At 45.9% G+C, this 26,585-nt stretch overlaps 1 protein-coding gene across 2 annotated transcripts in view; it reads right to left on the bottom strand.

Annotated features, from left to right (window-relative positions):
• Nucleotides 1-26,585, bottom strand: part of LOC8023320 (exocyst complex component 4) — a 63,831-nt gene that overhangs the window by 24,863 nt on the left and 12,383 nt on the right. For both annotated transcript variants that reach the window (XR_006076891.1, XM_029986428.4), the window contains exons 9-18: nt 24,641-24,747; nt 24,001-24,183; nt 21,301-21,372; nt 19,114-19,257; nt 18,965-19,051; nt 12,137-12,206; nt 9,647-9,710; nt 9,491-9,591; nt 3,903-3,976; nt 594-732 (exon numbers count right to left, since the gene is read on the bottom strand). Coding sequence is in view for 1 of the 2 variants with exons in the window: in XM_029986428.4 (XP_029842288.3) it covers nt 594-732; nt 3,903-3,976; nt 9,491-9,591; nt 9,647-9,710; nt 12,137-12,206; nt 18,965-19,051; nt 19,114-19,257; nt 21,301-21,372; nt 24,001-24,183; nt 24,641-24,747 (1,041 nt within the window). In the remaining variant the exon portion in view is untranslated. The remainder of the gene's footprint in view (nt 1-593; nt 733-3,902; nt 3,977-9,490; nt 9,592-9,646; nt 9,711-12,136; nt 12,207-18,964; nt 19,052-19,113; nt 19,258-21,300; nt 21,373-24,000; nt 24,184-24,640; nt 24,748-26,585) is intronic.

Below are 26,585 nucleotides of genomic sequence, written 5' to 3'. Positions count from 1 at the left end.
TCAAACAAAAATAAACTCCGATAAACTCAGAGTTTTCAGCAAAAAATAAACTCCGAAAAACACGGAATCCTATGTATACACTACAGTGGAGACACTAGAAAAATGCTAGCTGCGGGCCACTACTAAGTATACAGCAATTTGTAGAATTTTCCCTTTGTTTTCACTAACTTCGTAACATTGCTGGTGGGCGAAATTGAAACTAGAGCACGACGGCCCCATAGCGGGTAAAGGAACATATTCTAAATGTTGGCTATATCCTTGGTACCCCGAACTTGTTTTTTCGTTTTTATCCATACAAACTCAGAAATCACCATTCTTGGGGCGACAAAAGCTTCACCTGTCCACAACACAAAATTGGGTCCCACAACAGCAGCGTGTGCTGAGGCATCGCAGCTTGGGTGAAGTGGAGCCAATTAGCTCCTCCTACGCTGTCAAACAATTTCCCCTCCTGCCAGTTGCGATAAGAAGCAGCAGCAGTATGAGCGTGTCGTCACTACTGAGTGATGTCAAGGACTGCACCAAGCTCGACACCCCTCTACAGTGCACGTCTTTCCAGGAAGGTCCTGCCCAGCAGCCCCATGTAGTGTGCCCACCTCGGTAAGCCACCTGGCTCGTCTCCTTGTAGTTGTGCAGAATGGTGCATGCGAGGCCCAGAAAGTGCTCCACATACATGGGCAGGGCCTGCATCAGTTCCTCCAGGCCCTGCAGGCTATGGTCCACGCACACGGTGCTCTGCAGTGTGAGGCAAATGCATTCACAACATTCACTCGCAGATAAGGCCAACGCGGCTATAAGAATGACACCAGGGAAGAGCTCACATCCTTTGGCAGGATTTGTGCAGCAACGTTACCATTTATAAACCAAGGACAAAAGAAGTGACATCTCAATGTGCTACTTTCAACCCCGGTGCAAGAAGGCTCAGGTGGAGTAACGTCGTCTTTTGGCTATATGCAAACACCCTTGCATCAATCTAGAATTTGAAAACCAAAATAGAAAATCTTGAATAATGAATGCAGGTTGTCAGGGCATCTCTGCCTAACATATATTCTTGTATAATAGTCAGTTTAGTTTTGAAACTTTTACTGTTATCAACATTCATAAGTTTCCGTTTCTTTCTGAATACACCAGGCGCGTATGTGCGCCACCTCACTTTGGAAGTGTGCTTTTCTACTAAGTATGCGAGCGTGATATTTCTACTTTTTTAAGACCGCGGTGAGTTAGCCTTGTTGAACGCACTTCTTGCTTAGAACCGATGCACTGCAGAGAAGCAACACCCACAGAAGCAAGCTCCACGGCTGCTGCTTCTCCGCAGTGCACCGCTGCTCGGTAAGAAGCGTGCTCAACAGGGCTGACCCACTGCGATCAAAACTTCGAAAAATACCAATATTTCAGTTAACCTCAAAACTAACATCGAATAGCATATTTTTCGGAGCTACTAGTCAAAAGTTTGCAAAATCCTAGCGGTGAACCTTCTTTTATCGGGTTTTGCCGGCGTTTTTCGTTTGTAAGTCATCTCCCCACTAGCCCACCTACCGTATTTGCACGAATATAACGCGAGTTTTTTTCCGAAATTACGTGCTCCAAAACGCACCTCGCGTTATATTCGGAATCGAGTTCAGCCACGAGGCGCGCGAGTCTGGAGAAAGCCAGAGGAGAAAACCATCCCTTCGGCTCAATGCAAAATATCCGGTGGGAAAAGAAGTGGGAGTGTGGAAGAGAATTTATTAGCTATTGGGCCACGTGAAGGGACGAATAGAAAACATAAAAAAGCATTTTTATCATTTTTGTGTTTGTACAACGCGCGCACGCCGCAGAAACTCAGCGCGCGCGCGCGCGCACACACACCATGCGGGAATGCGGGCACCGGCCAATTCGAGCCAAGCCAAGCCGGGCCAAGTCAAGTCAACACAAGCCAAGCCAAGACCACTAACCGCGTTTACGCCAAGGTTTACGCAATCGTGCAACACGAGGCATTTGTTTATGCAGAGCACGTGATGCAGAGGGACCAGAACAAGAAGTATGATCGTGTATCGGATTCAGCAGTCTTTTTTTCTGCTGCGCATTGTTTAGTTTCTGCTCCAGAGTGATCCGGTGTTTGTGTGTTGGTAACTTGGTGCTTCTGCTTCGTGCCTTGTTTGGATTGTGGGCTGCCGACGAGCTCGCACGGAAGAAAAATGAATTACCAGACAAGCAGGTGCCGTGCTGCTGCTTATCTGCGTAGTCGCCAAGTGGATTGTAAACGGAAGGACCTGAACTGTGAGGATGAGTGCAGTCAAAACATAAACTGATATTTCTTCTATTTCCATTGACTTTTCACATCTGCTATGTCCCCGAGTGCGAGAAATAGACGCGGCCTCGGTTCGCGTTATAATAGTAATAATATTTTTTTTTTCTTTTTGAGGGCATCAAAACCTGCCCTCGCGTTATATTCGTGGTCGCGTTATATTCGTGCAAATACGGTATTTGTTTTACTGCAACACTAGCATTTTTTTTTTTCAATAACACCACACAAACTTGCAAGCAGTTGCAACCTGTGCCTTGTGATGCTAAATGGGAATAAATCCCGTGGATCTAGAATATGTCACTTGTGCTATGTAAAAGGTATCTGGTTTTCGGTGAAATTGAATGTCCTATTCTTATGCAATATTATTTACACTTTACCAGCTACCCCTAACTTTGGCAACACTGGGCATATGAACTTCACTCTACTCACCTTGCTGAGAAAAAGTGAGCAAGATTTGCAGCAAGGTTTATAAAAGTGATGAAGCCATAAAATCATTTCTGAATACTCGCATAAACTTAACTGGGTTTCCAGGACATCAGGGGGCTGCCCAGAGCACCCTCAGAGGTTCCACAACCATCAGTACGCATGAGGGAAGCGTTGCTCTAGTTTAAGCAGACTTGATGTATACCGATGAGCCAAACAGCCTTTTCTGCACCATGCGCAGTATTGCTAAGGGACCTCTGACATGCTATTTATGCGTGCCTAGATTTCCACACAAACACAGCCCTGCAGCGGCCCAACTCTATCGAGAAAACAAAGGCAGTGGTAACAAAGAATGTGTTATAAGTTGCTTCGTGGTGATGTAGCACAGATAAACCTGATACACACTTTGTGCCTCAACGATGCAAACATTGTCATATGTAGCGTAGAGTTTCTGAAAGAAAGCACTGCCAAAGCCAGTGCTCGAGCGGGAGCGGAAAGTGAATTTTGTGTCTTTTGTGGTAGCCACGGCTTGGACCCTGCCACTTGACATCTTCCCATTCCCTCCAAAGCACATGTTCCAAAGCTCGCGCCCGCTGCTGAAAAATTCTACCTGCTCTGGACTTCAATCTTGAGACCTCTCCAAGAGCAGCAGAGCACTCTACATGTGTTTGGTCTACTGAAGCCTAAAGGTCCGTTCACACTCTTGCAACCGAGTACGACCGAGAGAGACTAGACCTGTTTTTAAGCCTTTTGCGACCTCTTAGAACCGGATGCGCGGCAGCGGAGCTGGTCCTAAGCGATCGCAAGAGGCTTAAAAACCGGTCTGGTCTATCTCGGTCGTACTCGGTTGCAAGAGTGTGAACGGGCCTTAATGCCTGGTTAGAACGGTTGGTAGAGCACTATGCTTGCAAGGGATGCAAGTCAGGTGAGAAGAAAGAGAGGGAGTGGTCAACCAGACACCAGTGACAAGTCTATCAATGGTAGACTCATCGGAATTCATTGAGTCTACCATTTGAAAAGGGCTTACCTAATGGTGGCACTAATGGCAGACAGCTGTAACCGAATGGGGGGCCTTACCAATCAAAGTGTAGAAGAGAAAATCAAGGCAAAGGTAAAAGGTAAGAAGGTTTCAGACTTTAAGCAGAAAGGAGCTTTAGCTTTTGACCAACTTGCCCGCTGTCCCCTGATGCATTACCTGAAGCAAAGGCCGAAGAACTCCCAATGACTTCAAAATCTCGGGTTCTGAAGTCACTTTCCATGTCTCCAAACCTGGGAGACAAACAAAAACCGACCTTGAGCTGACACCCTCTAGGGCTTGCTGCCAATCAGGACTCCCTTTCATAGCTAGTAGTGCACGGTGATGTCCGAGCTACCGGTGAGAGCGCATGGCTTCATTTGGCGTCTCACTTGCACAAGAGTGCGTGCAAACCAAGCACTAAATCCTGACACTTGCTCGGACCAGCAGCTTTGACAAATGTACACCAACTAGAAAACAGAGTAGATAGTGGTAAGCATGTCCTGGTGTAGTCCCGTTTGGCTAAGCAATAACAGCGCCAAAAACCAGCGAGTCAAAACACTCCTCCACACGTGCCCCAGCCGGCATCCCCGAGCCTCCCAGGCACATCACCTAGGCTCAAATAAACCACCGTTGACGGGCGAGTTCTTTGCTCCAACGCTGGTGCTGCCAGAGAGCTGAGCTCCTGGACAGCACTTCCAATCCCAGGCACCTAGCCAAGTGGCTGGACTGCAGCTCTAAAATTGAAGCATGTCTTCATCATACCCGACAAGAGACACAAAGAATGTGTTGCGAATGACCTGGGACGTGTAGATTAGGGCCCCATGAGGTCGCATGACGTCATGAGACCAGATGGCATTCATTGTTAGGTCACGTGATCCCACGACGCCATGAGACACCGTGACATCATGTGACTTGGCAAATTCAGATGTCAAGTGCCGTCACGCTGTCAGGGGATTGTGTGACACGCTATTATCATGGTCATATAAGCAATATAGCCCCATAGGAGCTATATTTAGGGTTCCGTGTTTTCGGGGTTTGTCTCTCCAAATTCTAGGGTGTTTTTTTGGGGGTTTATTTTTTTTTCCCCACAAATTCAGTGTTTCTCGGTGGCAATTTTCGACATACAAAAAATGGGCGTTTGTCGGGGCTCCCGTTGAAGAAAACACGACACGGACATGGGATTCTCCAACCTCCAAGTAACATTTATACGACCCAAATACTGGGAAAATGTTTCGGTACTCGGAAACGGAACAATGGGCGTGGTTCTTGAAGAAAGTACCGTATTTACTCGCATAATGAACACACTTTTTTTTCCCGAAAAATCGATGCAAATTTGGGAGGAGCGTTCATTAAGCGGGGTAAAAATTTTTGCGTCTGTATTTACTCGCATAATGAACAGACCTTTTATCGCGAAAAATCTATGCAACTTTGGGGGAATGCGGGGTAAAATTGCAAGCAAGTATTTTGGAAAGCTGAAATGGGAAATACGTTAACCGAAACGCTGCATCTTAAGACTCACCTTTATGATAAAAAGACAGGTACCTCTCGGCCAGAATTGACGCTTTCAATTTATAGTTTTTTTTTACTTTCACTTCACTCCGAGTCGGAAAGCTCAGCGATGTCACTAGCCGCGTCTTTATGATGTCACTGGCAGCGTCCTCGTCCTGGTGGTACCAAAGCAGAGGGTCCTCAGTACCGTCAAGCTTGTTGGAAATCCCAGTCTTCTTAAAACTCTTGACGGTGATATTCCCGAGAATCATGTTCCATGCCTCCAAGACCCACTCGCAAAGCATTTCCATTGATGGCCTTTTGATTTTGACCCCCGGGTGTCAGTGCATAGTTGCCAGCTGCCATCCACTCAGTGTAGAGCCTCCTCGCATTGTCTTTAAATGGCTTGCTGAAAGAAACATCCAGAGGCTACAGCACCGAAGTCAGGCCACCCGGAAAGACGGCGATGTCAGTACGGAGCTCCTTCAACTTGCGGCGAACACTGTCCATGAGATGCCCGCGAAAGCTGTCCAGCACAAGAAGCGACGGAAGAAAAAGGGCACCCGGCCGCAGGCCCCACATTGTCGTGGTTCGGTACACCATCAGGTCTGCCGCCAACCACCCCTTCTTTTGCACACAAATGTGAATGCCACTGGGAAACTTGCCCTATGGAATTGTCGTTCTTTTGAAGATCACGTATGGCGGCAGCTTACGGCCATCCGCCATCACTGCTAGCATCACAGTACACCTTTACTTCTCGGCTCCTGTTGTTCTGATGTGGACACTGCGTGCACCCTTCTGCTCCACCGTCATACTTCTTGGCGTGTCAAATTTGAGGGTGGTAAGTCTTTTTCTTGGCGCATCCGTATGAGGTAACGGTGAAAATCAACGATCTTCTCCTCATAGCTTGTGGGGAGCCGCTGGCACATTGTCGCACGCCTTCCGAGACTCAGTCCGTTCCATCGCATAAAGCGTGTCGTCTAGCCATTACTGGCCCTGAAATCCTGCGCTGAGATGCCAGGTCTTCTCGCAACGGCCCGCGCGTGATTCTGTATCGGCTCATGTGACACAGCACACCCCTCCTTCCGAAGGTTTGTCACATAGTCGAGCACTTCCTCCTCAACGCAAGGAAACTTTCCCTGTTTCAGTCCTCGGAAGGCCTGACGCGTCTTGTTTGCGGCTTGCAACTTTTCACGCTGCGGTTTCCCATACCGGACACGCACTTCGTCGACGCCAAAATGTCTTGCGGCCGCGCGGTTGCCATGTTCAATGGCGCGCTCAACAACTTTAAGTTTGAATCCGCACGTGTAGCTGGTGTAATGGCCCATCCCTGTATAGTCAGTCAACACGAAGATGAACATGCCGCCAGAGCCGTTGCAAAATGGTGGAAATGAAAAACTTCCGCAGAAACTTTCTTTCACTTCTTCCCGCTGTCGTCGCGCGCTTTGTGATTGGTTTAATTCTTCTTTTCTCTTCCCTTCTTTTCTTTGTTTACAACACAGCCCTAGAAGTTGCGAGGAGGAGGCAAGGGCAGGGTGCCTTCATTATGCGCTCTGCTTAGGCGAGAAATTTCCGCTTCTCTTTTTTATCTCTTTGCACGCGGCGCGCGACCCCGGCACCAGACTGCACTGCGCAAAAAAAAATGCTCCTCTCCATGTTTTTTTTTCTTGCTTTAGTGGGATTTTTTTTTTTTTTTACTGCCTTTTGCAAGGCGCTTTGTTCACCCACGCTGCCCATGCATTCGTGACCTCGCTGCACCAGAATACAAAGTGCGTTCATTTCGCGCGCGCGGGGGTTGGGATCAGGCACCGACAAGCGGCAAGCGTGGAAAGGTCCCGGATGTAAGCGGCATCCAAGTTGGGGGTGCATTTGATATATGAGGGAAAAAAAGTATAGAAATTTTGAGAGCCGACTTGGGGGATGCATTTATTACGCGAGTGCGTTCATTATGCGAGTAAATACAGTAGAAGTTTTGGGGAATATTTCAGTGTGGGCTGTGTTCTGGATGAACAAGGAATTGAGCTGCAGATAACGATTTCTATCCACAACGCTTCGGTTTTTTATATTCAAATACACTCCGATTCGGGATTCGGTTTTCCCCAAATTCGATAAAACAAGTTCAGCGGTTAATTTTCAGGGGTTTATCGGTATTTACCGAAAACAAGGACCCTAGCTATATTGCCTTCATGTCCTTGAAATGTGTGTCATTCGAGTGTAACGCTCGAGTGTAACCTGTCGCTTTTCTCATGAAACCCAGCCCTATCACGAAAAAAAGAATGTTCTGAATCAGCACAAAGTACTTGATACAGTACACCAACCACCTTCGTTTACACTCCCGAGCGGACAAAAAGGAGCCAAAAGCACAGTCAAAATCGGCCTACTCAACAGCTGTTGTGCTCTCTCCAGGGTCAATTTGGAAAACCAGAATAAAAGCGACTAAAGTTCTTTGTTTTGCTTGGGGGCTGAGCTAACAGGAGGTGCGTACAAAGGCATCAGGACGGCACGGAGGTGAGGTGGTGAAAAGAATGGGGGTCTCAGAGTCATGGTTACCACAGTTGGTATTTGTTATTTTTTACCGACAAAAAGACTGAAAAGTCAGGCGTGCCGATAATGAAACATTCACAAGGTTACCGATCCACAAAGTGGATGAAAGCCGCTGTAATTATGAATCAACACCGATTCTAAGCGTTTTCGACTGAGGAAAAAAGTGCACCCATGACAGGCTTTGTCTGTTGTGGTTTAACATTTAAGCAATGCCCCCGCCAAAAACAAACTATGTCGTACATCTTCGTTTGTCCATGTGCTTCTCACGGCAAAGAGTTGGCAAAAGACACACTGGTCTCTCCCAGCACTGATGCGAGAATAATGCACACTTTTCCTAAAAAACGTTCACTAGAGGTTGGTCTTATTAATAAAAATGCGTTACTGCACGCTTAGAGTAATCCCCCATTCAAACAATCATAAAGGTTCCTTTAGCTAAGGGTCCTTTATGGTCGGTGGCGAATCATCTCGTGATTCTCCATGTGTGGCACCTGCTCGCGACCCAAGAATGCTGGGTGTTTCGCCGATTGCAAAGAAACCTATGTAAAAGGTACCTTTATGCTGGCCGTGTGAATGAGGTGTAAGGTCTTAAAGGAGCTGTGCAACAATTTCAGGGCTTTGCTTAAATAATTGTAGAAGTTGATGCCTGACACCTCTGCAGTGAACTACAGAAAACAGATTTTGCCTGGATACCCTAGTTCTCATTTAAAAAAATGAAAAAGATCCAGGTTTTTGCCACCTCTCAACTCGTACATAGTCTTCCGGATCACGTGCGCAGTGACGTCACTTGACTAGGCGCGGGGTTCCGGAAAAGTTCTCTCTTGAGAGCCATCAGCGAGCAGCGAGAACTCATCCGCTCGCGACCGCGTGACCACGTGCTGGCGGGCGCCCCGCGAAATATACGGTGAAAGGAGGAAAGTCTCATCCAGGTCCGGCCATACCCGTCCTTGCCCTTCCAGCGCTGTCCCCCTCCCCCTCCGGCTTCTGGCGGCTATTCGCGGTTTTGTGGACCTAGGATAGATGGCGCCACTAAAACTCCGTGTAATAAAAGTTTTGTCGATGATACCAGGGTTTTGACGCATTTATATATATGTTGGAATGACAAGATTTATAGAAAAGTTACCTTTTATCGAGCAGGTATTCGCACAACTTGCTATCTTTTTTACAACTACCCAAGTGACGTCACGCCGCTTGTTTCTCATGGCCGCCGCTCGTGGCTGCAGGTCGGGAAATATTCCAAGTTTTACCTCGCTATTACGCGGCGGAATCGCAACATTTCGATGAAAGGATGTGTGTTTTCTGCCATTTATGACACAGTGAACAATATCAAAAGCAGAAAATGCTAATTCTTTCAACGTTAAAATCGTTGCACAGCTTCTTTAAAGTAGGTAGGTCAGATTAGTGAGCACTAGATTAACAAGAGTTCCTTTCAGGTTCACTGTGCCCAAAGCACTTCCGCCAATTTAGGAGGAAAGATCAATTATAGCCCGGCATTCTCCAACAAGTAAATGCTCGTTCATCCCCTAGACGGAAACCAACAAGACTTGACCCCCGTGTTTCCCCCTTCTACTCGGACAAACCTCGGCCACACACAACCAAAAAAACAATCCGACAAGCAAAAAGCAAAAGAGCCACAAACACTTCAAAAGATGCACTGCTGACCACGTTTCGGGCTCGCAAGTCTACAGCTGCCGCGCATTCCCTCAGGCCCCCTCAAAAGAAGACAGGGGCCTCACTTTTGGTGGCTGCGTCGATGGCGTTGTCCAGGTCATTGTTCACATGGGCCAGGAACACGTCCACCCAGTGCAGCAGGTGCCCATAGAGCTGGCAGTGTTGTCTGCCAGAAAACGCCACAGCTCAGAGCCTGGGCCGCAGGACCACGCCACACTCACCCGTTGGGCAGGCCCAGGGCAGCCTCCATCTCACCCACAAAGGCCATCAGTGGCTTGAAGATGTCTGCCGGAGACCCCCCCACCCGCATGTAGGTGTGCAGGGATGCAACTAAGTGTGGGCAGACGATGCGGCCTGCCCCAAATTGCTACCACCAGTCGCACTTTTGTCCCTCGACAATGTTCGCTGCCGCACAAATGAAATGTGGCCCTCCAAACACAAGGTTGACCAAGTTCTAGTTCAAACACACAAGTCCTCACTCCACCAATTGATTCGAAGGTGAAAGGCTTCGTCTCTGTGCCAGGAAAGGGTGAACCTTTCCTCCTTTCTATGGCATCTGGGTGAGGGGCAGAATAGAGGGGAAACCAAGGAAGGATTTCCAGCCTGGCTGAAAAAAAGACATAGTATGTCTGCCTCTACGGTAATGGAGCACAGTCGATGAATGTCGCCCTTTTGCCTCGGGACTTTCAGGCTCTTGCCTGGCAATGATCTCCAGCCCACTTGCAGCCCTGATGGCCACACCAAGTTAAAGGCTTCAGAGCAACAGGCTCGTGGCAGTGCTTGGTGGGTGACCCAAATACAGATGAATTGTGACTTTGGAACAGGAGGTGTAGAAGAAGGTCCGACAGAAATGGCTTCACTTTAAGTTGGAGAACAGTGAGAGGATCAAGGGCACACAAGCACATACCCATAGACAAGGAGTACAAGGTCACATCACACTCTCTGCAGTTCACTAAATTAGCTGGCAGTAGTATGAGCACGAGGATAACAAATGCCATAACATTGCACTTTCAGCGCTGCTTGATTGGGCCCATAGGCTTGTAGCGTCAATTGAGCTAGAACTTGTGCTGGAATGAAGTATAAGCACTTGGGCTTATGCCTTTTTCTTCAGAAAAAGAGTAACACTGCAGCCACAGAGCAGCCATTCTCGCAGCTGCTTTTATTTCTCTCGAGTCATAGGCCTACTTTCAAAAACCCATTTCTGTGAGCGGCGTACGTAAACTGGGATGAAGCGTGTCATCAGGACATGCCTTGGTACACCCTTTTCTCCTTCCCACCATTCGGCGACACTCGGCAGCTTTCAAGTAGCTCTATTAATGATCTAGCCAGCCACAGTTAAGGGGGATATGGACTGGGAGAATCAACTTTTGTATCTTTCACTCAAATTGATTAAAATTTTCAGGGTCAATAGATTTCTATTAGAAATGATGACATCTAAAGTTGCAGCCTCATGGGCTAATTCAACAACATACTATCCTTATCAAGCTCCAGAAAAAAATGACTTCATTAAGAAATGTATTAAAAATATATTAATTGCAATCTATAACATTTTTGTTTTAATGTGCAGTAGAATATCCATAGTGCAAGTTAAGGTAAAAATTAAGTGTAGAAGATGAAATTCAAGAGAAAAACAATAACACCCAAAAAGTACAAAAAAAAATGATCTGCATTTTAAGATATTCAGTTTTCATCATGAAGGAGAGAGATTTTTCAGATTATGAGAAGTACCTTAACTTGTTCCTCAGGAAATTTCAGTGCAGGACAGAACTCAATAAAGTCTTTACACTTTCAAAAGGTCAAATTATACATTTCCTAGTACCACATTTCCTGCCAACAAGTGAAACCCAGAAAAATGCATTTCAAATTTCAACTTTAGATTTCTCTATTTGCTACGAGTACCAGGTACACAAAATTAATGTGGAGCATAGGAAGCACCTTTCTTATTAAGACCTCGTTGTTCCCCTGCAGCAATAGCTACCAGATTGCCTTGTTTGTAGGTGAACTAACTTTGGTAGCAAGCATTTCTCGACAAACTGCTGAGAACTAAGAGGCAAATGATATGAAAGAACGGCAAAGTATGATCTGAAGTGGAAGATATATTGTCAAAAGGGCACTGCTGAAGATAACACACTACCACGCCACCGGGCAGGACTAGAATTAATTTAAGCCTTGTTTTGGGTCTCAACCAATAAGATTAATCGTACCATATTTTCCATATATTTTATGTTTGGGTGTATGGAGTTTTCCTGGCCATTGATACTTTAAAGTTGGGTAGCTTCTACAGGTTAAATCTATAGTAAATGGTGCTTCCAATGAGGGTGAGATATTCTGGTTATGTCAAACGAGCATGGAGCAACCCCAATTTAAAATATTTGAAAATTTGTACCCTGCTGACTTTCCACTCTGGTGAAAACCAAAGTGGAAAGGCTGAAAAGGTTGCTGCCATCTATGAGCGACGGCGGCAACCAAACAACCGGCAAGCCGGTTGTCTGGTTGCCGTCGTCGCTCATAGATGGCAGTAGCTGTCCAGAGTTTTGTGTCGACATATATTTGTCCACGGACATGAAACCGGGGAAATTAGCCCTTAACAGCTCTACTGTAGAAAACTAACGTCAAAGTTGCCCAGTTTTCTGATGGTAGACAACAGCGTACCGACATGGGTCATGAAGAAAAAGCGCTATGGGCGGAACAGAGAGGGGGCATTTCCTCACACGTCACGTTCCTCGAGGCCGGAGTACACACCAGTCCAGGGCCCGTGTCATCGACCTCCACGTAGCCACTCTGCAAGGGACAAGGCCGTCGGTTCAGTAAAGACCAGAGGGGCACCAATGACGCTTTGCATGTCTACATACCTCTTGCATGGGCCCCCAGCTCCGCAGAGCAGTTCTTAGCAATCTCGCAGCTTTCTGCGATCGAGGATGTAAGGCCCGAGCTCCAAAACCACCTACGGCAATCATACTGCCAAGACACTAACTTAGGGGTCTCAAACTCATTAGAGTGTGGGGGCCAGATTGCTCACCCCCCAAAGGGCGGGGGCCAACGGAGAGCCCCCCCCCCCCCTCCCACCTCCCACCCTCTCAGTTGGCCCTCGTCATTTAGGGGCAATCTTTTTCTATTTTGGGACGAAAATATGAACAATGAGCAATCAGCAGTTTTGTTTCACGCTGCAAACGTCGACTGTCCCAGTAACACCCCAGAGATCTTCTAGAGAAGGAACCTTGTGTTTTCTGCTTTTTGCTAAGCTCACCGTTTTGCCATCTTTAGCTTTCATTTGCATACACGACTACTTTGGGCGCACTCCTGATGTAATAAGAAGATTTAAAACATGAACATACTGGCAGTTTTTACTAAATCGAAAAAAAACACACCGTCCTTGACCCATCGCACAATTCACTAAGCTCAACGGCATAAAAAAAAAAATCTTCATATGGCTTTTTTTTTTTTTTTCAAAGGAGAAAATACGTGCATTTCAAATGTTTTTTGTCAGCTAGAAGCCCCAGCTCATAGCTTTATCTTCGGCAGTTGCTTCAGCTCAGCAGCAGTTCATTCAGCCGAAATGCCTCCCTGAGCAAAGAGCTCGCACTTGTGGCCTAGTAGTGGTAGTGCCGTTCCGGTTGATTTACAGGAGAAAAGGCCGAGAAGCAAATATTAAGACGAACTAGTACTCCGTCCAAAAGAAAACAGAATAATACAAAACGTGTGAACATGTTATATGAGCAGAGATTTTTTCGATCGAAAATGAATCGACAGTATAAAACTATTATTAATGGCGCTCGAGGCATGGGAATTGAGGATTGAATCCGTGGAAAGCTTGCGGGCCGCATCCCAGAGAGTCGCGGGCCGCGTGTTCGAGACCCCTGCACTAACTAGACAGAGAATGTTTGAGTGCTATCGTGCATTCTTCCCTACTGCCACTCTCAAATTGTCTCACTACGCAGGAGCGACTAATCACTTCTCGTCGAAAGCAATATTCCACACCTAACTCCCACGATTATGCTGAAAAAATTAATTGAAATGAAAAAAATTAGGATAAAAATATTTAGATTAATTTCATTAAAAAGATTGTAGATTGTTTCCATTTCACGTGAAGATGGAAAACCAGCAAAGCTCTTATCTTTACGACGTCTAGGACGATGCCTAGAGGACAACCTCAAGGACGACTTCTCGGATGACTTCTAGGATGACCTCAAGGACGACATCTAGGACCTCAAGGACAACACCTAGGACTACCTCTCGGACGACATCAAGGACGACTTCTAAGACGACCTCGAGGACAACTTCCAGGGCAACCTCGAGGACAACTTCTATGACGACCTCAAGGACGACGCCTAGAGGACGATGCCTAGGAAGACCTCTCGGACGACCTCGAGGATGATGCCTAGAGATGATAACAAGGGATCAGGACCTCACTATCTAATAATGCCAAGGAAGGCTGACTGACACTGGTTGCTCCCTCTTTTTCTTTTTATTTATTCATACTTGACCCCTCTTTTTGTTTTTATTTATTCATACTTGCCACGACCAAAGGGGAGTTTTCTGTCGACATTTGATTGTCTGCAGACACACTAGTGGGGGAACTAGCCCTTAACAGCTTTGCTGTAAAAATCGCCATCGAAAATGTGACATATTTATTGCCAGCAGTTTAAACGCACTTAAAGGGGCCCTGTAATCATATTTAAGCATCTACCTTTTTTGCAGTTTCCACGTCTCTAGGGGTTCAGGCAAGCCAGCGGGCACGGAGAGAGTAACTAAATATCAGTGTGTCATATTCTAACCGGACGACGCGGAAACCTCCTCACCCTACGAGGGCGACCCGCGTTGCCGAAAGCGCGCGATATGTGACATCTTTGGTCCTGGCCTTACTACTGGTCAGAGCCGCTAAAAGCTTTTTTTTAGTCGCGATAGAAAAAACAAGTGTCGCGAACCGTTTCAATTATGTATGAAAGTAGTTTTTCTTTAGTATTTTAGATCAGAAAAGAAAAAAATGCAGTTTATAAAGTATGGAAACAAGAAATGACCCGTCGACATACCCTCTACCAAGCGGCGGAAAAAACTGCGCATACTAGAAAGAACTAGTGGGATGAGGCACCGACAAACGGTGAGCGTAGAAAGGTTCCGGATGTACGCGGCGGCGCTGCGGTCGTATACCGGCTCGAGGATCCGACCGGTTCCGAGCGTTCCGAAGGCCTTCAGCGCAGGCCCTGCTGGCGGTTTGGCCCTTTGGCGGCATGGCAGCGCGAAGTGGCTCCCATTCTGAATTGATATTTACCCCGTGTTTGCTGTCGTTTTTGGTCAATGAAGTGTTAATGCCGAAATGCAATGCGAGCCGCCCTGGCCGCTCGCTTCATACAGCCTATCCAACACATGCTTTAGTGGCGCCCTCTCGAGCCGTCGACATGGAGTGCGGCAGCCGTGAGCGCTCGATGAGCTCACTACGCCTCCTCTAGTTCATGGCCACTCAAGCCAGGACCTACAACATCACAAAGGAAGTTACTTTTTGCTTGTTTTTGTAATTATAAATTGCCTAACTTTTAAGATAAAGCAAAATTTGAGAAAAGAAAAGTTTCATTAAGTTACTACGTTCAGTGCGCTCAGGTTCGGTGCAAAACCAGTCAAAAAGTTGTTGCAGGGCCCCTTCACAAATTACAAATTAGTGAATTCACAAATTACTTGGAAGAGTAGTTTGTGAATTCAATTACACCGTAAAGAACATTTAAACTACAAACTCTTCCTGGTGAATGTAATCCATACTGTGCATTTTTTTTGTTGCAAGGGGAAAAAGAGAGACATGAACCCGGGCCTTACAACCAAGAAATATTGAAAACGGGTGTCTAAAAAAAGAAAAAAGATAAACAAACTATTCCATCAAACTTATACAGTGATAGGTTGTAGTCATTTTGGAGCAGCTATTGGAGCAGCCGAAAGTTTATTTTGGAGAAGCAAAAAGCTTTTGGAGCATAACCACATACTTCATTTTCATTTATATCACTGCAAATGCGAGGAGGAGAGACGGCAAATATTAGAAGAACAAACACTAGTTGTTTAGTCGCATGTGGAAGCACCAGACATGGTAAAAAGAAGACGCCTGATGAAGGACAGCGGAAACTACCGTGAATGATTATTTTAGGTATGAAATCCCACTGAACAAATGTTAAAATACAATCAATTTGAGCACCTAGATTTATGTGTCCTTCAAGTTCTAGGGCGGGGGTTGTAACAAAACTGCAATTCTTAATTCAGCCAGAAAACAAAGCATAAAAAATAAACCTACAAAAGAATCCATATATACCTTCTTGCACCACGTCTCGCTCTGGAAGAGTACCTTTCCCCTTAGCACGCGGGTGCACTGTGGCGAAACAAGACATGTAACATCGCGATGCCTAGTTCGCAATCGTCGCTTCACTGCAGTACACCAGTTTGCGGTGAGAAGCGCACTTAACAAAGCTAACTAACTCACCAGAATAGACCACGAACACGAGACTTGCTGCGAAACTTTCGAGTACTGTCAGTGCTTGGTGCAAAATCAAATCGAGTAGTATGTTTTTTGAGGCAATTATCAAAAGTCCTGAAAACCTGCACGAGCCTACCCTAACGGTTTGCCCCGGTAGCAAGGTCTGCAGCTGTTATATTTTCCGTATTATTTAATTTTGAACTTAAGTTCTGGCGCAATGTTGGCGCATATTCCTCACATTTTGGTCAAATGTGGCAGAGTGTTGCAGGGTAAGCACTTAGGTGCAAATGTTGCAGCAATCACATCACTGCTTATACTTCGCAAAACCTTGAGAGTACCAGAGACCGAGAGGAACTCCAGCCCAGAATCTAGAAACACTGGGGTAAAGACAATGGAAGCCGAACAAAAAATTATGCAAACTACTCCACAGAACTACACGAGACTTGTATTGACATCTAAACAGCAGTGTTTCACTTCGCCGGCTCAAGACACACTTTCTTCTCTCCATGATGGAGGTGAGGCAGTAGTTGCGAGCTGTGGCCATGGGCAGGTGGTGCAAAAACGCACTCCGATAAAATGCGAAAGCATGAATGTCGTTCTTATGCTCCCTTAGTTCGTCTGCGGCGTATTGGTGTGGACGGCCGCGTTTCACTACTGCTGAGGTAGTGGCCGACAGCCCAGTGTGCGCTCTCGTGAAGTGGCCGCGCTGCAAATAAGCTCGGCCGTGCAGCCTCTCTGGAGTTTGCCCGTGCGGGCGCTGCGGCCAGCAGCTCCCTCTTACCGGCGACCGGGCCACTGCGTGTGCTGCGCCGCCATGGAGGGCTTCTCTGGTGGCGTTCCTTGGAACTATGCCGCGCAAGAGCCAATGGACGCCTCAATCCTTGAAACTATGACGCACGCCAGCCAATGGGAGCCTATCCATCAGATTTTTGCTACAGGCCACAGGCTTTGCTCCATGTCCAAATTGAATGTTTTTTCAGAACACCGCAAAATGCTCTGCATGCCTTGCATCTTTTTAAAGTTGGCCGATTTATTGGCTTTTGATGATGCCCAGGAAGTTTCTAATTGAAGCCATACCATTAACCTTACTAATTAAAAAGTTAATTACTCAAAAGTAATTACTGTAAGAATCTAATTATACCAAACATTATTAATTTTTCGTTGGCACAACCAATAAGACATCAACTTTTTTTTCTCTGTGCGATGCATACTTTTTGCGGGAGCAATTTGATCCGAGTTTCAAAAAAATCCTGTATACTTTGGAGCAGAAATAGCAACTCTACGCAAAGAAATCTGTAAAAACATGCAAAAGAAGGTTCACTGGTAGCGAGTTCCGAGCTGTTGCGGTTCTGGGAAGCAGAAGAGCATGTTTGCAGAAAACTGTTTTCCTCTACCCCATGTTCTCTATTCCATGCCCATTCAAATAGGGAATTTTCGGTCCAATAAAGTTCAGCTCCGCTTGACACGTCAATGAGGTTGTGTTGTCCACTAAGTCATCCCACACTCCTTCACTTTTCACCATATTTAGCCTCCACTAGCTATCCTGCACCATGACAATCTGGTCAGACAGTCTGTAATTCACCTCCTTAACTATATAACAGCCTTTTTTTTTTTTTCTTTCGAAGTAATTTGAGAAGGCATTAGTAATGCCTCCTCGATTTACTTCAGGCGTCACAAGAATACTGCCACTGCCGCAGCACTCCACTTTGTTCCAAAGCAGCCGTAGAATGTTTAGCGTCTCTGCAGTCATCGCTATTTCTCAAGGTGCTTCATACGACGTCTCTTTTGTGTCACCTTGGCCACGCACAAGGTTTACCGTCTCAGAATCCGTGGCAGGACCACTAACGTGAATGTCCGCATCAAGAAGTGCGAACAGATCGAGGTTATCCTCGATAGCTTCACCAACGTGTTTGTGCACACTTCTGTACAGATCGCTGCAGCTCAGAGAATTATGTGCTGGCTCAGTAAGTATGCACGCGTGCAGGAGAAAACTTTGTGTACACAAAGCAGTTGGTGGTCATCAAATCACGGGCAGGCTTTCTCTTGCTTTTAGAAACTCTTCTTGAACCCATCCAGTACATCTTACTTGCTCCGCAAGATGATAGACAGTGTCTATGCTGGGACTGCCAAAATGTTAAATTTCTTAGCGATTCCCAAACTTTGGCAAGTCACCTTTTTCATCACCGGCCAAGGCGACTTTCAATAAACACTTATGTCGTGCATGCGCACGACATACGCGCTTGCATCGAGGCTCCCGGAGGAATGGATTCATTCGGGCTCCTTCATTTCCCGGACACAATTCCGACGGGAGTAAGGGCGCGGCAGTCACGGGTGCAATGTGTAGCGTCAGAATATGAACACTGCTCCCTGGCTGCATCGCCGGATTAAAACATTGGCAAGAAAATAAGAAAAAAAAAAACGGTGCTCCGACGCTTTTATTTAGTCATCCCGTCGCTCTGTGGCTATTTTTTTTTTGTTTGTAGTTTGCCTTAGAGGAGGAGTGAGGAGGAATGCAAGAGTCTCTCATGCGCCTCCATGTAGACTTGCATGCTTTTGCCAGCTTGGCCGCAACCTGTGCTATAAGCATGGTCAGCTGCCGATAACACTTTGAATTATTCGGTTCAAAATACATGCACTTCGGTCAGGACCGCATTGAACTTCGAAAGGAGCGATAACTCAAGTAAAGAGATTTCTTTATAACGAGAGACTACTGTCAGTTCACAAGACCAACTTAAAAAGAACTCGCGACCAAGTGATTGTTAACCTGATATTACCAACTGGGCTAAGCGGCACAGCTGTTTGGAGAGCAGCTGCAGAAAGAGCAAGTGTGTGAGTAACAGCTGAGCTCTGAAGTGTGTGGTTTGCATTTGACAATTTCTGTGCTCCCAGCATAAGCAAGCTCATATATTTTCCTTCTTTCCAGAAGAAGCTTGAGATTGCAATGTGAAAGTCAATTTAAGTTTAAACCGCAATCCCCTCAACTCTTTCGTTTAGAAGAGATCAGTCGTCAGCGTTATCTGCTGTCCGCCTTCTAGGGCCAGTGCATGGACAGGGCCCCCTCCCCTCTCCCTATGGCCCAGGCACCCACCTCGTCCCTGAGCTCCTCCATCTGCTCTTTGAGGTAGGTGCTCATGCTGATGGCGTGCGAGGAGCAGTCGAAGCGGAACAGGGCAAACTGCAAGGCAAGCACAAGCCCTTCAGCACCTGGGGCTACGGCCAGCCCCTGCCCCAGCCAACCTTCTTGGGCTTGGCGTTCCTGCGGCGAGTGAAGCACGACGCCAGGTCGTTGTTCGCCACCAGGTCCGTCAAGGCAGGGGCGGCCACCTGCTGGGCGCCGCTGCTGTTGTGCACATCCAGGTACTTGCCCACAATGTACTCCACCTGGGAAAGCAGACGCACACTGCACCACTCCCCAAGGGGGATGTCCCTTCGCGCTACTGCCCCGGTGTCGATGACCCCCTGTGGCGGCTATTTTTAAAAAGGCAATTTTCTCTGCCATAATGCTCGCTATATTGGTCCATTTCTGCGAAGTAAATAGCACACGGTAGAATCTTGTTGATAGATTGTCCTGATATGCTCATGAACGCTTGTCCCACGAAAGGTATTCATTTCCCATTTGCTGCACGTGCCTTCCTCGTTAGATCCGAACACTGCCACCCGATGCAACTGACTTGATGCATTAGGCAGCCTCCTCGTGGCTGCTCTTTTTTTTCTTTCATCTCTCTGCTGCACTCCTCGCCCAAGTGGGCACGGACTTAGATTAGGCTTCAAAGAGATTCAGGTTCTTGCAAAATCATCTTTTCATTTCTTTCTGCGACACACGTGCATGCTTCTGCTGAGCTCGGTTTTCTTGGTTCTGCTAGTTTCATTGTGCATGGAGATTCAAATTTGTAATCGTACACTGTTCAACTGCTCACAGCACTCACGTGTTAACTGATCATTGTTGTTCTGTACTGATATGTATGCTTTCTTAGGAGCAGTGGCTATTGTGGGGAAGCAACTGGGTTAGCGCGCTGGGCTCAACTTTTGCGCACTCTTACAGCTCAACGTTCTTTGGTTACGGTTAAAGAACACTTTAGAAAAAAGAGTTGACCGCTGTTTTAATATACACAGTAGTTCTTTATAGTCGTGAAAGCCCATATAAAATAAGCATGAAAGTTGCCTTTTCAGTTATGGGTTCTTACATTTTCCTGAATCATGCAATCTCTCACAGCGGTCTCCTGAAAAACCTATCAACAAGGCTCTGCTGTATTACAAGGTCAACTTCATTAATTAACTATATAATGTGAACCTGCAAGGTATTTTTGTTTCGTTTGAATATTGAAAGAAATGAACCTAGCTCCTATACATCCATATCAGCTACTCAGCTAAAATAATTCATTGGCCTTCTGTCACTTTTCACCTTTATCACATGATGCCATTCAGTTATGTCAGAGGTTGGAAGTAGTTCAAGTACATTGTGAAAACTGAAATAGCCGCAGTGAAAACACTGCGGCTATTACTCGAGTAAATACGGTATTTCTTTCATATGTTTTGAAAGCAACTTTACTCCGACTGCAGCAAAGCCAAGCGTCAAAGTAATGCACTTAAATAAGACGCAAGTTTTCTTTTTTGTTTTTTCCTCAGAAAAGGCAACCCTAATGTCACATGATAGTTCATTTTTATTGCACAGCCTTTCTTAACTCAGCATACCGGGTGTTTCAGCAGGCTAAAAGTCCTACCAATAGGGTTGAGAAAAAAATTGACTCATTACGGGACAGCTACAGCAGATGTTAGGGATTGGGAAAAATATGTAAAAAATTAATTAGCCAGGTAATTAAAAAAAATTCCCTAATTAACTTTTTAATTAGTGAAAATACGCATGGTTTCAATTAAAACTTGCCAAGTGTCATTGAAAAACCCCTAAATCACTCAATTTTAAGAGGACTTCATTCTTATGTAAAGCGTTACATGAATGTTACAACTCATGCAGCAGGCACAACGCTGGCGATGCAAAAACGCGGATGACAAGAATATCATCCCCGTTTTCGCAAATGATATTCTCATCAAGTAGTATTCTCAGAAAATAAAATCTTGCAGGAACACTGTAACTCCTTCATTTCGCTTAATAATCTCCCCACGATTATAAGACAGCGTCCCAAGATGTCCAAAAACTGATGTTATAATGGCGACAGAGTTACAAATTGGCAAGTACACCAAAATGTGCTTCCCCATAAAAAAAAAAAAAAAAAAAAATGTAAACCCGCATATTTGAGATGGCAAACACGAGGTCACAGCCCCATAGTGTCAGCCTGACTGCGTGGCTCCACACCGACCGCATCTGCTCCTGAGGTACTATCTGTCGGCGACACCGTCTGCTCGACGAGCCCTCCCCGAGAGGTCTGTCTCCCATTCCGAACGGCTCGAGTCAATCCGGGTCCTTACCACAGACTGCATATGAAACCAGACGTCCGAGACGCCGTAGGCTGCAGCGTCGTACTCCAGGCCTTGACTGGCCTGCACAGTGAGAACAATACGCCTGTGGGGAGGTCCCAGGTGGTGCCGGGAAGGGCACGTCCCCAACCACCGACCACTAGAGCAAAGCTGTCCCGAGAAGGTTCAAAGGTGCCGCACCACCGGGCATTCCTTGCGGCTATCCGCACAATTGGTATAACCGGAGGGCCCTTCTCGGTTCTTTGTGCAGCTCGCCTGTGCGGCTGCTCTCAACCATACTCTATCGCACCCTGAGACTGCAGCCAATGCCACAAGCGCGAGAGCCCGAGATTGTGACTTTCAATTGTTCTTCCGCAGAACAAGTGCTTCCGCTAGAAAGGCACTTTTCAAAGCCGGAAGAGTGGGCAAGCTCGCGCTTGTAGCTTCGGCTGCGGTCTCAACTGAAGGGTGAACGGTGGATGGGGTAACAAAGGCATCTGCTTCTTTGCTCCAGTGCACTAACTTTGCTACGCATTTCCCCATCCTTTCACCCTTTTCCAATGGTCGCTCTTCCCTGAGCAGACCACCAAAGGAAGAACCACTCAGAAAAGGGGGGGGGGGGTTAAGGAAAAACTATGGTTTTGGAACTTTTCTTATTATTATTCGATCAAACCCAATGAGAGTGCACAAGTTTGTTCAGTTTTCCTTGCTGATTGCATATATCTGGTCAGTTTTTCAGTCAGCAGATCAGTCCTCAAGATAATTAAAACTCACCTGCATTTGTTTTCAAGAATAATAAATAGACAAACATCGACTTAACAAAAAAATTGTGTTTAATGCATGGCTAGATACTACAAAGTATAAGAAATACAGTGTTGGGAGTATTTTTGAGATTGAACCATTATTAGGGATTTTACAATGCATTCAATATCAGTGTTCGATGTGTGGCAACAAAGCAATAAAACAAGAGATCAGTTAAAACATTTCCTAGGCTTCTAGTGAAAAATCTGCTCTCAACATTGTATGCTTCACATATTTAGCAACATATTGTAAAAGAGTTATATTTCTATCCGCACCAGATGCAAATCTGCAAGGAACCCAAAATTGGTTCTTTGAAAAAATGACATTTGAACATGAACTTTAGTGCACATTCAACCTGCATAGATATTTTAAATTGATATTATAGCACTAATATTGATCCATAAAATTAGAAACTTAGCAAAATAACTGCAGATATCAAAATCACTATTTAAAAATAAATTAATTCTTAGAAAATTATTAGAAATACCTCGGGGGTCTAACAATGCTTCACAAATTTCTAGAGCCCACCTGACAAGGCAAAGCATGTTTCAAGTGAAAAAAATAGGTGCCAATCCGAAACTACTCTATGATCCGTCCACTTTAATAGCTTCTATCAAAGCCTCGTGAGGAAAAAAAGGAATTCATACTATTCACCACTTTTGCAGACCTTGGCTCAAGGCATAAATGCCCACCCTCACAACCAGAGGCGACCTGCACTACAACCAAAAGGCAAGCCCTCAGCTATGCTCAATGCCTACCAAGACCAGCTGTAGCAGCATTTAGGGGCCATGCCATGTAAAAAAAAAAAAATCAACTTTGGTGTACTAGCATGGCAAAGGCAGTGGTAACACAGAATATGATGTCTGCTTTTTTTTCTCTGCTTTTCTGTTGCCCTCTCTTGCGCTGCGGCAGCGTTCGGTTGGCAGTTGGCCTGTCAATTTCTCTTGCTGGTACCCAACCGGATAAGGTTAGGTGCCAGCTATATAACACATTCTATGTTAAAACAGAATCTAAGATAACTACCATATGCCTCTACAACAGATGAGACAATATATTGCTGGAAACTATTGTTAGATTCCTAAGTACAGAAGGCGGCCATATTTAAAAATGGCTATAACGTAACCTGCCAGAGCTTCTTTAAAATTTTATCAGTGTCAGTTATTACTGGAGCCTGAAAAATCATTAACCTTTACGGGTACATCAACCCTTTGATGGTCGAGTTTTCTTTACAAAAAATGTTTATTTGTGGTCAGGTTTTGTTTCCAAAAGAACATTACAAAGGGCCAATGCACGGGGTTTTCCTTAATTATTTAGTGGGAGTATGTACAGTTCTTGCAAGCTGTTCAGGTTTAGAAACATCAAATGGAAATATTGAAGGCAAAAAGTTGCCACCTTTCTTGCATTCCTTTCCTTTTGGCGTGTCTGCTTCCGCGACATTCCGGCGGTTTCAGATTCGAAAACAGAGGTACTTTACAGAGCTTCTCCATCGTATGGTAAGCTCTCATCCTCTGAATTCATTTTTGAGAAGCGTTAAAAGCCCGAATCGAAAGAGCCGGCACACAAATTCCCACTACCGCCAGAGCAGCCGACATGTGAAGCAACCATCTCACACGTATCACGTGTGCGGAGAGTCTCTAATTTCAGTACTGTTCAAATAACCCCAGCAAAGCGAAACAAGAAAAAACAAATAGCAACACCTCCCACGGTTAGCTCGGTTTTGTGTTTAAGCGGGCAATTTCAAATGTACAATTGACAGCGTAAATGTACAGCAACAACCATCAAAGGGTTAAGCAGCCCACAACTATTTCCTATCGAGGCTAATCTAACTGCTCAATTCTTCTATCGTGATCCCCTTAAACTGGCCGAGTGAGTGCCTCAGAACAGAAACCCCATTTAAAGCAGGAGGCCCACCATGAGTGCCTGCATGCTGCCCAGCGCAGCCCCGTGGGCCGCCACCACCCAGCGGAACTGCTCAAAGAGCAGCTCCAGCAGCTCCACCAGCAGGGCCGGCGTGGGCCGGTTGTTGTCCACCAGGAACTGGCTTGACCGCCACACCATCGACAGGAGCTCCGATTGGCAGCGCTCCTTCATCACCTGCACAATGGCCCGTCACAAGGCCGCTCACACCCAGGGAATGACTGATTGCACCCCCCTATCGCTCGCCGGGAAACCCGAGGCAGAGCGGAAGGAAAAAGGACCTCTTTTTGAAATAGTCAATTCGCTTCCCTTCTCGAGTTGACAGAAATGGCCAACACGTTATATTCTTCTTAGTACAGTCAAGCTCATTTCTAAGTCATGTTTCTTTTTACAGTGTATGCAAAATGCAACATGGATGAAAACGTGATGTATGCAATAAAGGTTAAATCTGGAGAAATAACAAAAACATGCTAAAATTACCCAAAATGAGCAAGTGCTGCAAGAAAGACTTACCTGTAAGCTGTGCAAATGGAGAAAAGAGCAAGCTGTGAGGACAGCGGGTGGGAAGCACTCTCAGCTCGAAAGGAGGCCGACACTACGGGCTGACGCGGAGCGGTGTCACAGGGAGCCTCACCTGTAGAGTGTCCGGAATGCGCTGCAGCAGGGCCAGGCAGTGCACCAGAATGGCCAGGAAGGGCGGCCCCTGGCGTTCGCCCCCTTCGTCCAGCCGCAACAGCTCACCTGGGCACAGCGCCGTCGGCACCGATTGGCGCAAGTCCGCTTGGGTCACGAGAGGCCACATTCTCAAAGACTAGGGCATCTCTTTCAACCGACCCAAAACCAACCGAGCAGGATGCAGAAATGACGAATTTGGGATACCCAGAACCCAAGCCACATTGAAATATTTCGGAAGTATCTTTGCAAGACGAATAAACACAAAGTCTTGCCCCATCTTCTGCAACATTAGTACCAATACGGGACTGCTTGGAGCCCCAACACTTACAAACTTCATGTGCAGTGCTCATTCGACGTCTCCGAAAGCGCAAGTCCGAACATGCCGCGCATCCGTGTGTTTGCCCTGCTTTGTTTCAGAAGAATCAACAAATTTCTTCAGGGAATCTAGTAGGTGCTGGCAACATAAGACTTCTTTTCGCCCATCTCCATGAGCCAAATTATTAAATCTGTTAGCATATATTGCCCTAGTGCATGCAGCCATCTTTCATTTGGACCGTAAAGGTATGGACTCGACTCGTCTGGACTGGATTGAACTGGGCTGAACTGGTCTGGACTGGTTTCGTCGTGCCACGGTCCCGCCGTACTCTTTTGCTCTGGTTATTTGCTTGTTACGTCTACTTTCCCACTCGAGTCTTTCGTAAGCTATGCCATGCTCTTTTCCACAGTTCGTTCCTTCGTTTTTCTTCTCAGTGAATGGTGATGATGCATGCATGGTGTTCATTGCGCATTTACACCGGAAAATCACACCAAACGGAACAACTTTTAGGTCGGCCGCATCTGAACATGGCTTAAACCCCCCCCAAAAAAATTTTTTTGAAAAGAAACCATAAAAAATGGGTTTCATCTTTTTTTCTATTTTTAATATTGAGTGTGTGCCTTCAATGACCTACGACTTTTAATAAATTTGGTGGTTGTGTCTAAACCTTAGAAAACAGCCCGTGACCACAAAGAAGAGAGTGAGCACGACTCAAACCGGCCAGTTCTCGATCGGCGATTTTCGGGCGGGAAGAAACCAAATTTCGAGCCACAAATTCTCTACTGGGTAGGTGGGCTCTCATATGTCCCGTACAACTAAAAACCTCGGAGAGCATGAATACCCTGACAGTGTCCCTTTAGGAGATGCGCCTCTTAAACCAAGACAAAATCAGGGATAAATGCTAACGCATTTTGTCAAGAATCAGCATAACAACAACAACAGTTTCCGCACCTTTCTTTTTTTTTTTTTTAATTTTAATTGCAGAGGTCAACGTTGCTTTCTTTTTGACAGTCACAGTCACAATGATGGGTCATACAATGGCTGACACCACACCAAATGGCCGAATGTGAACGTGCAGACCACGACCGGCCACACTGCTCCGTCCTATGTGGCACTTTTGGTGCCACATGCATGTGCCTCAAGTGCGTGCTAGAGTCACAAGCTACTGTCACACAACCACTATGCACCAGTGTACTGCAGGAAAGCCTATCGCATGTGTCCAGAGCACACACAGAATTTAAACTGCACATAATTTGGACGAGAATTAGGCAAGCATTCAATACAAGCAATAATTCATCTGTCAGTGTTATATATAATTGGATCCAACTGTACAATAGCCAGTAATGACAATTGAAGTGGTTTTTGAGTTTGTCTTTGTATGGCACAAACTCAATCTATGTGCTCTAAGAATCTTAGAAAAACACAAAATTACAAGCATGCATGTCTTTTTTATTTATAAAAATGTAACCAAGTGTCCTAACATGCCCCTATTTCTGAGCTCAGAAGAAGGGCGTGTCAAGATGTTTGGTTGCGTTTTTATATGGAAAGATGTAAATTAAATTGTAAATTAAGATCACACATGATCTTA

The sequence above is a fragment of the Ixodes scapularis genome, unplaced genomic scaffold, assembly GCF_016920785.2.
Source record: "Ixodes scapularis isolate PalLabHiFi unplaced genomic scaffold, ASM1692078v2 PGA_scaffold9__187_contigs__length_104089568, whole genome shotgun sequence".
In the NCBI taxonomy this organism is placed as follows: domain Eukaryota; kingdom Metazoa; phylum Arthropoda; class Arachnida; order Ixodida; family Ixodidae; genus Ixodes; species Ixodes scapularis.
Note: the sequence above shows the minus strand (reverse complement) of the source record. Positions and strands in the feature narration are given on the sequence as shown.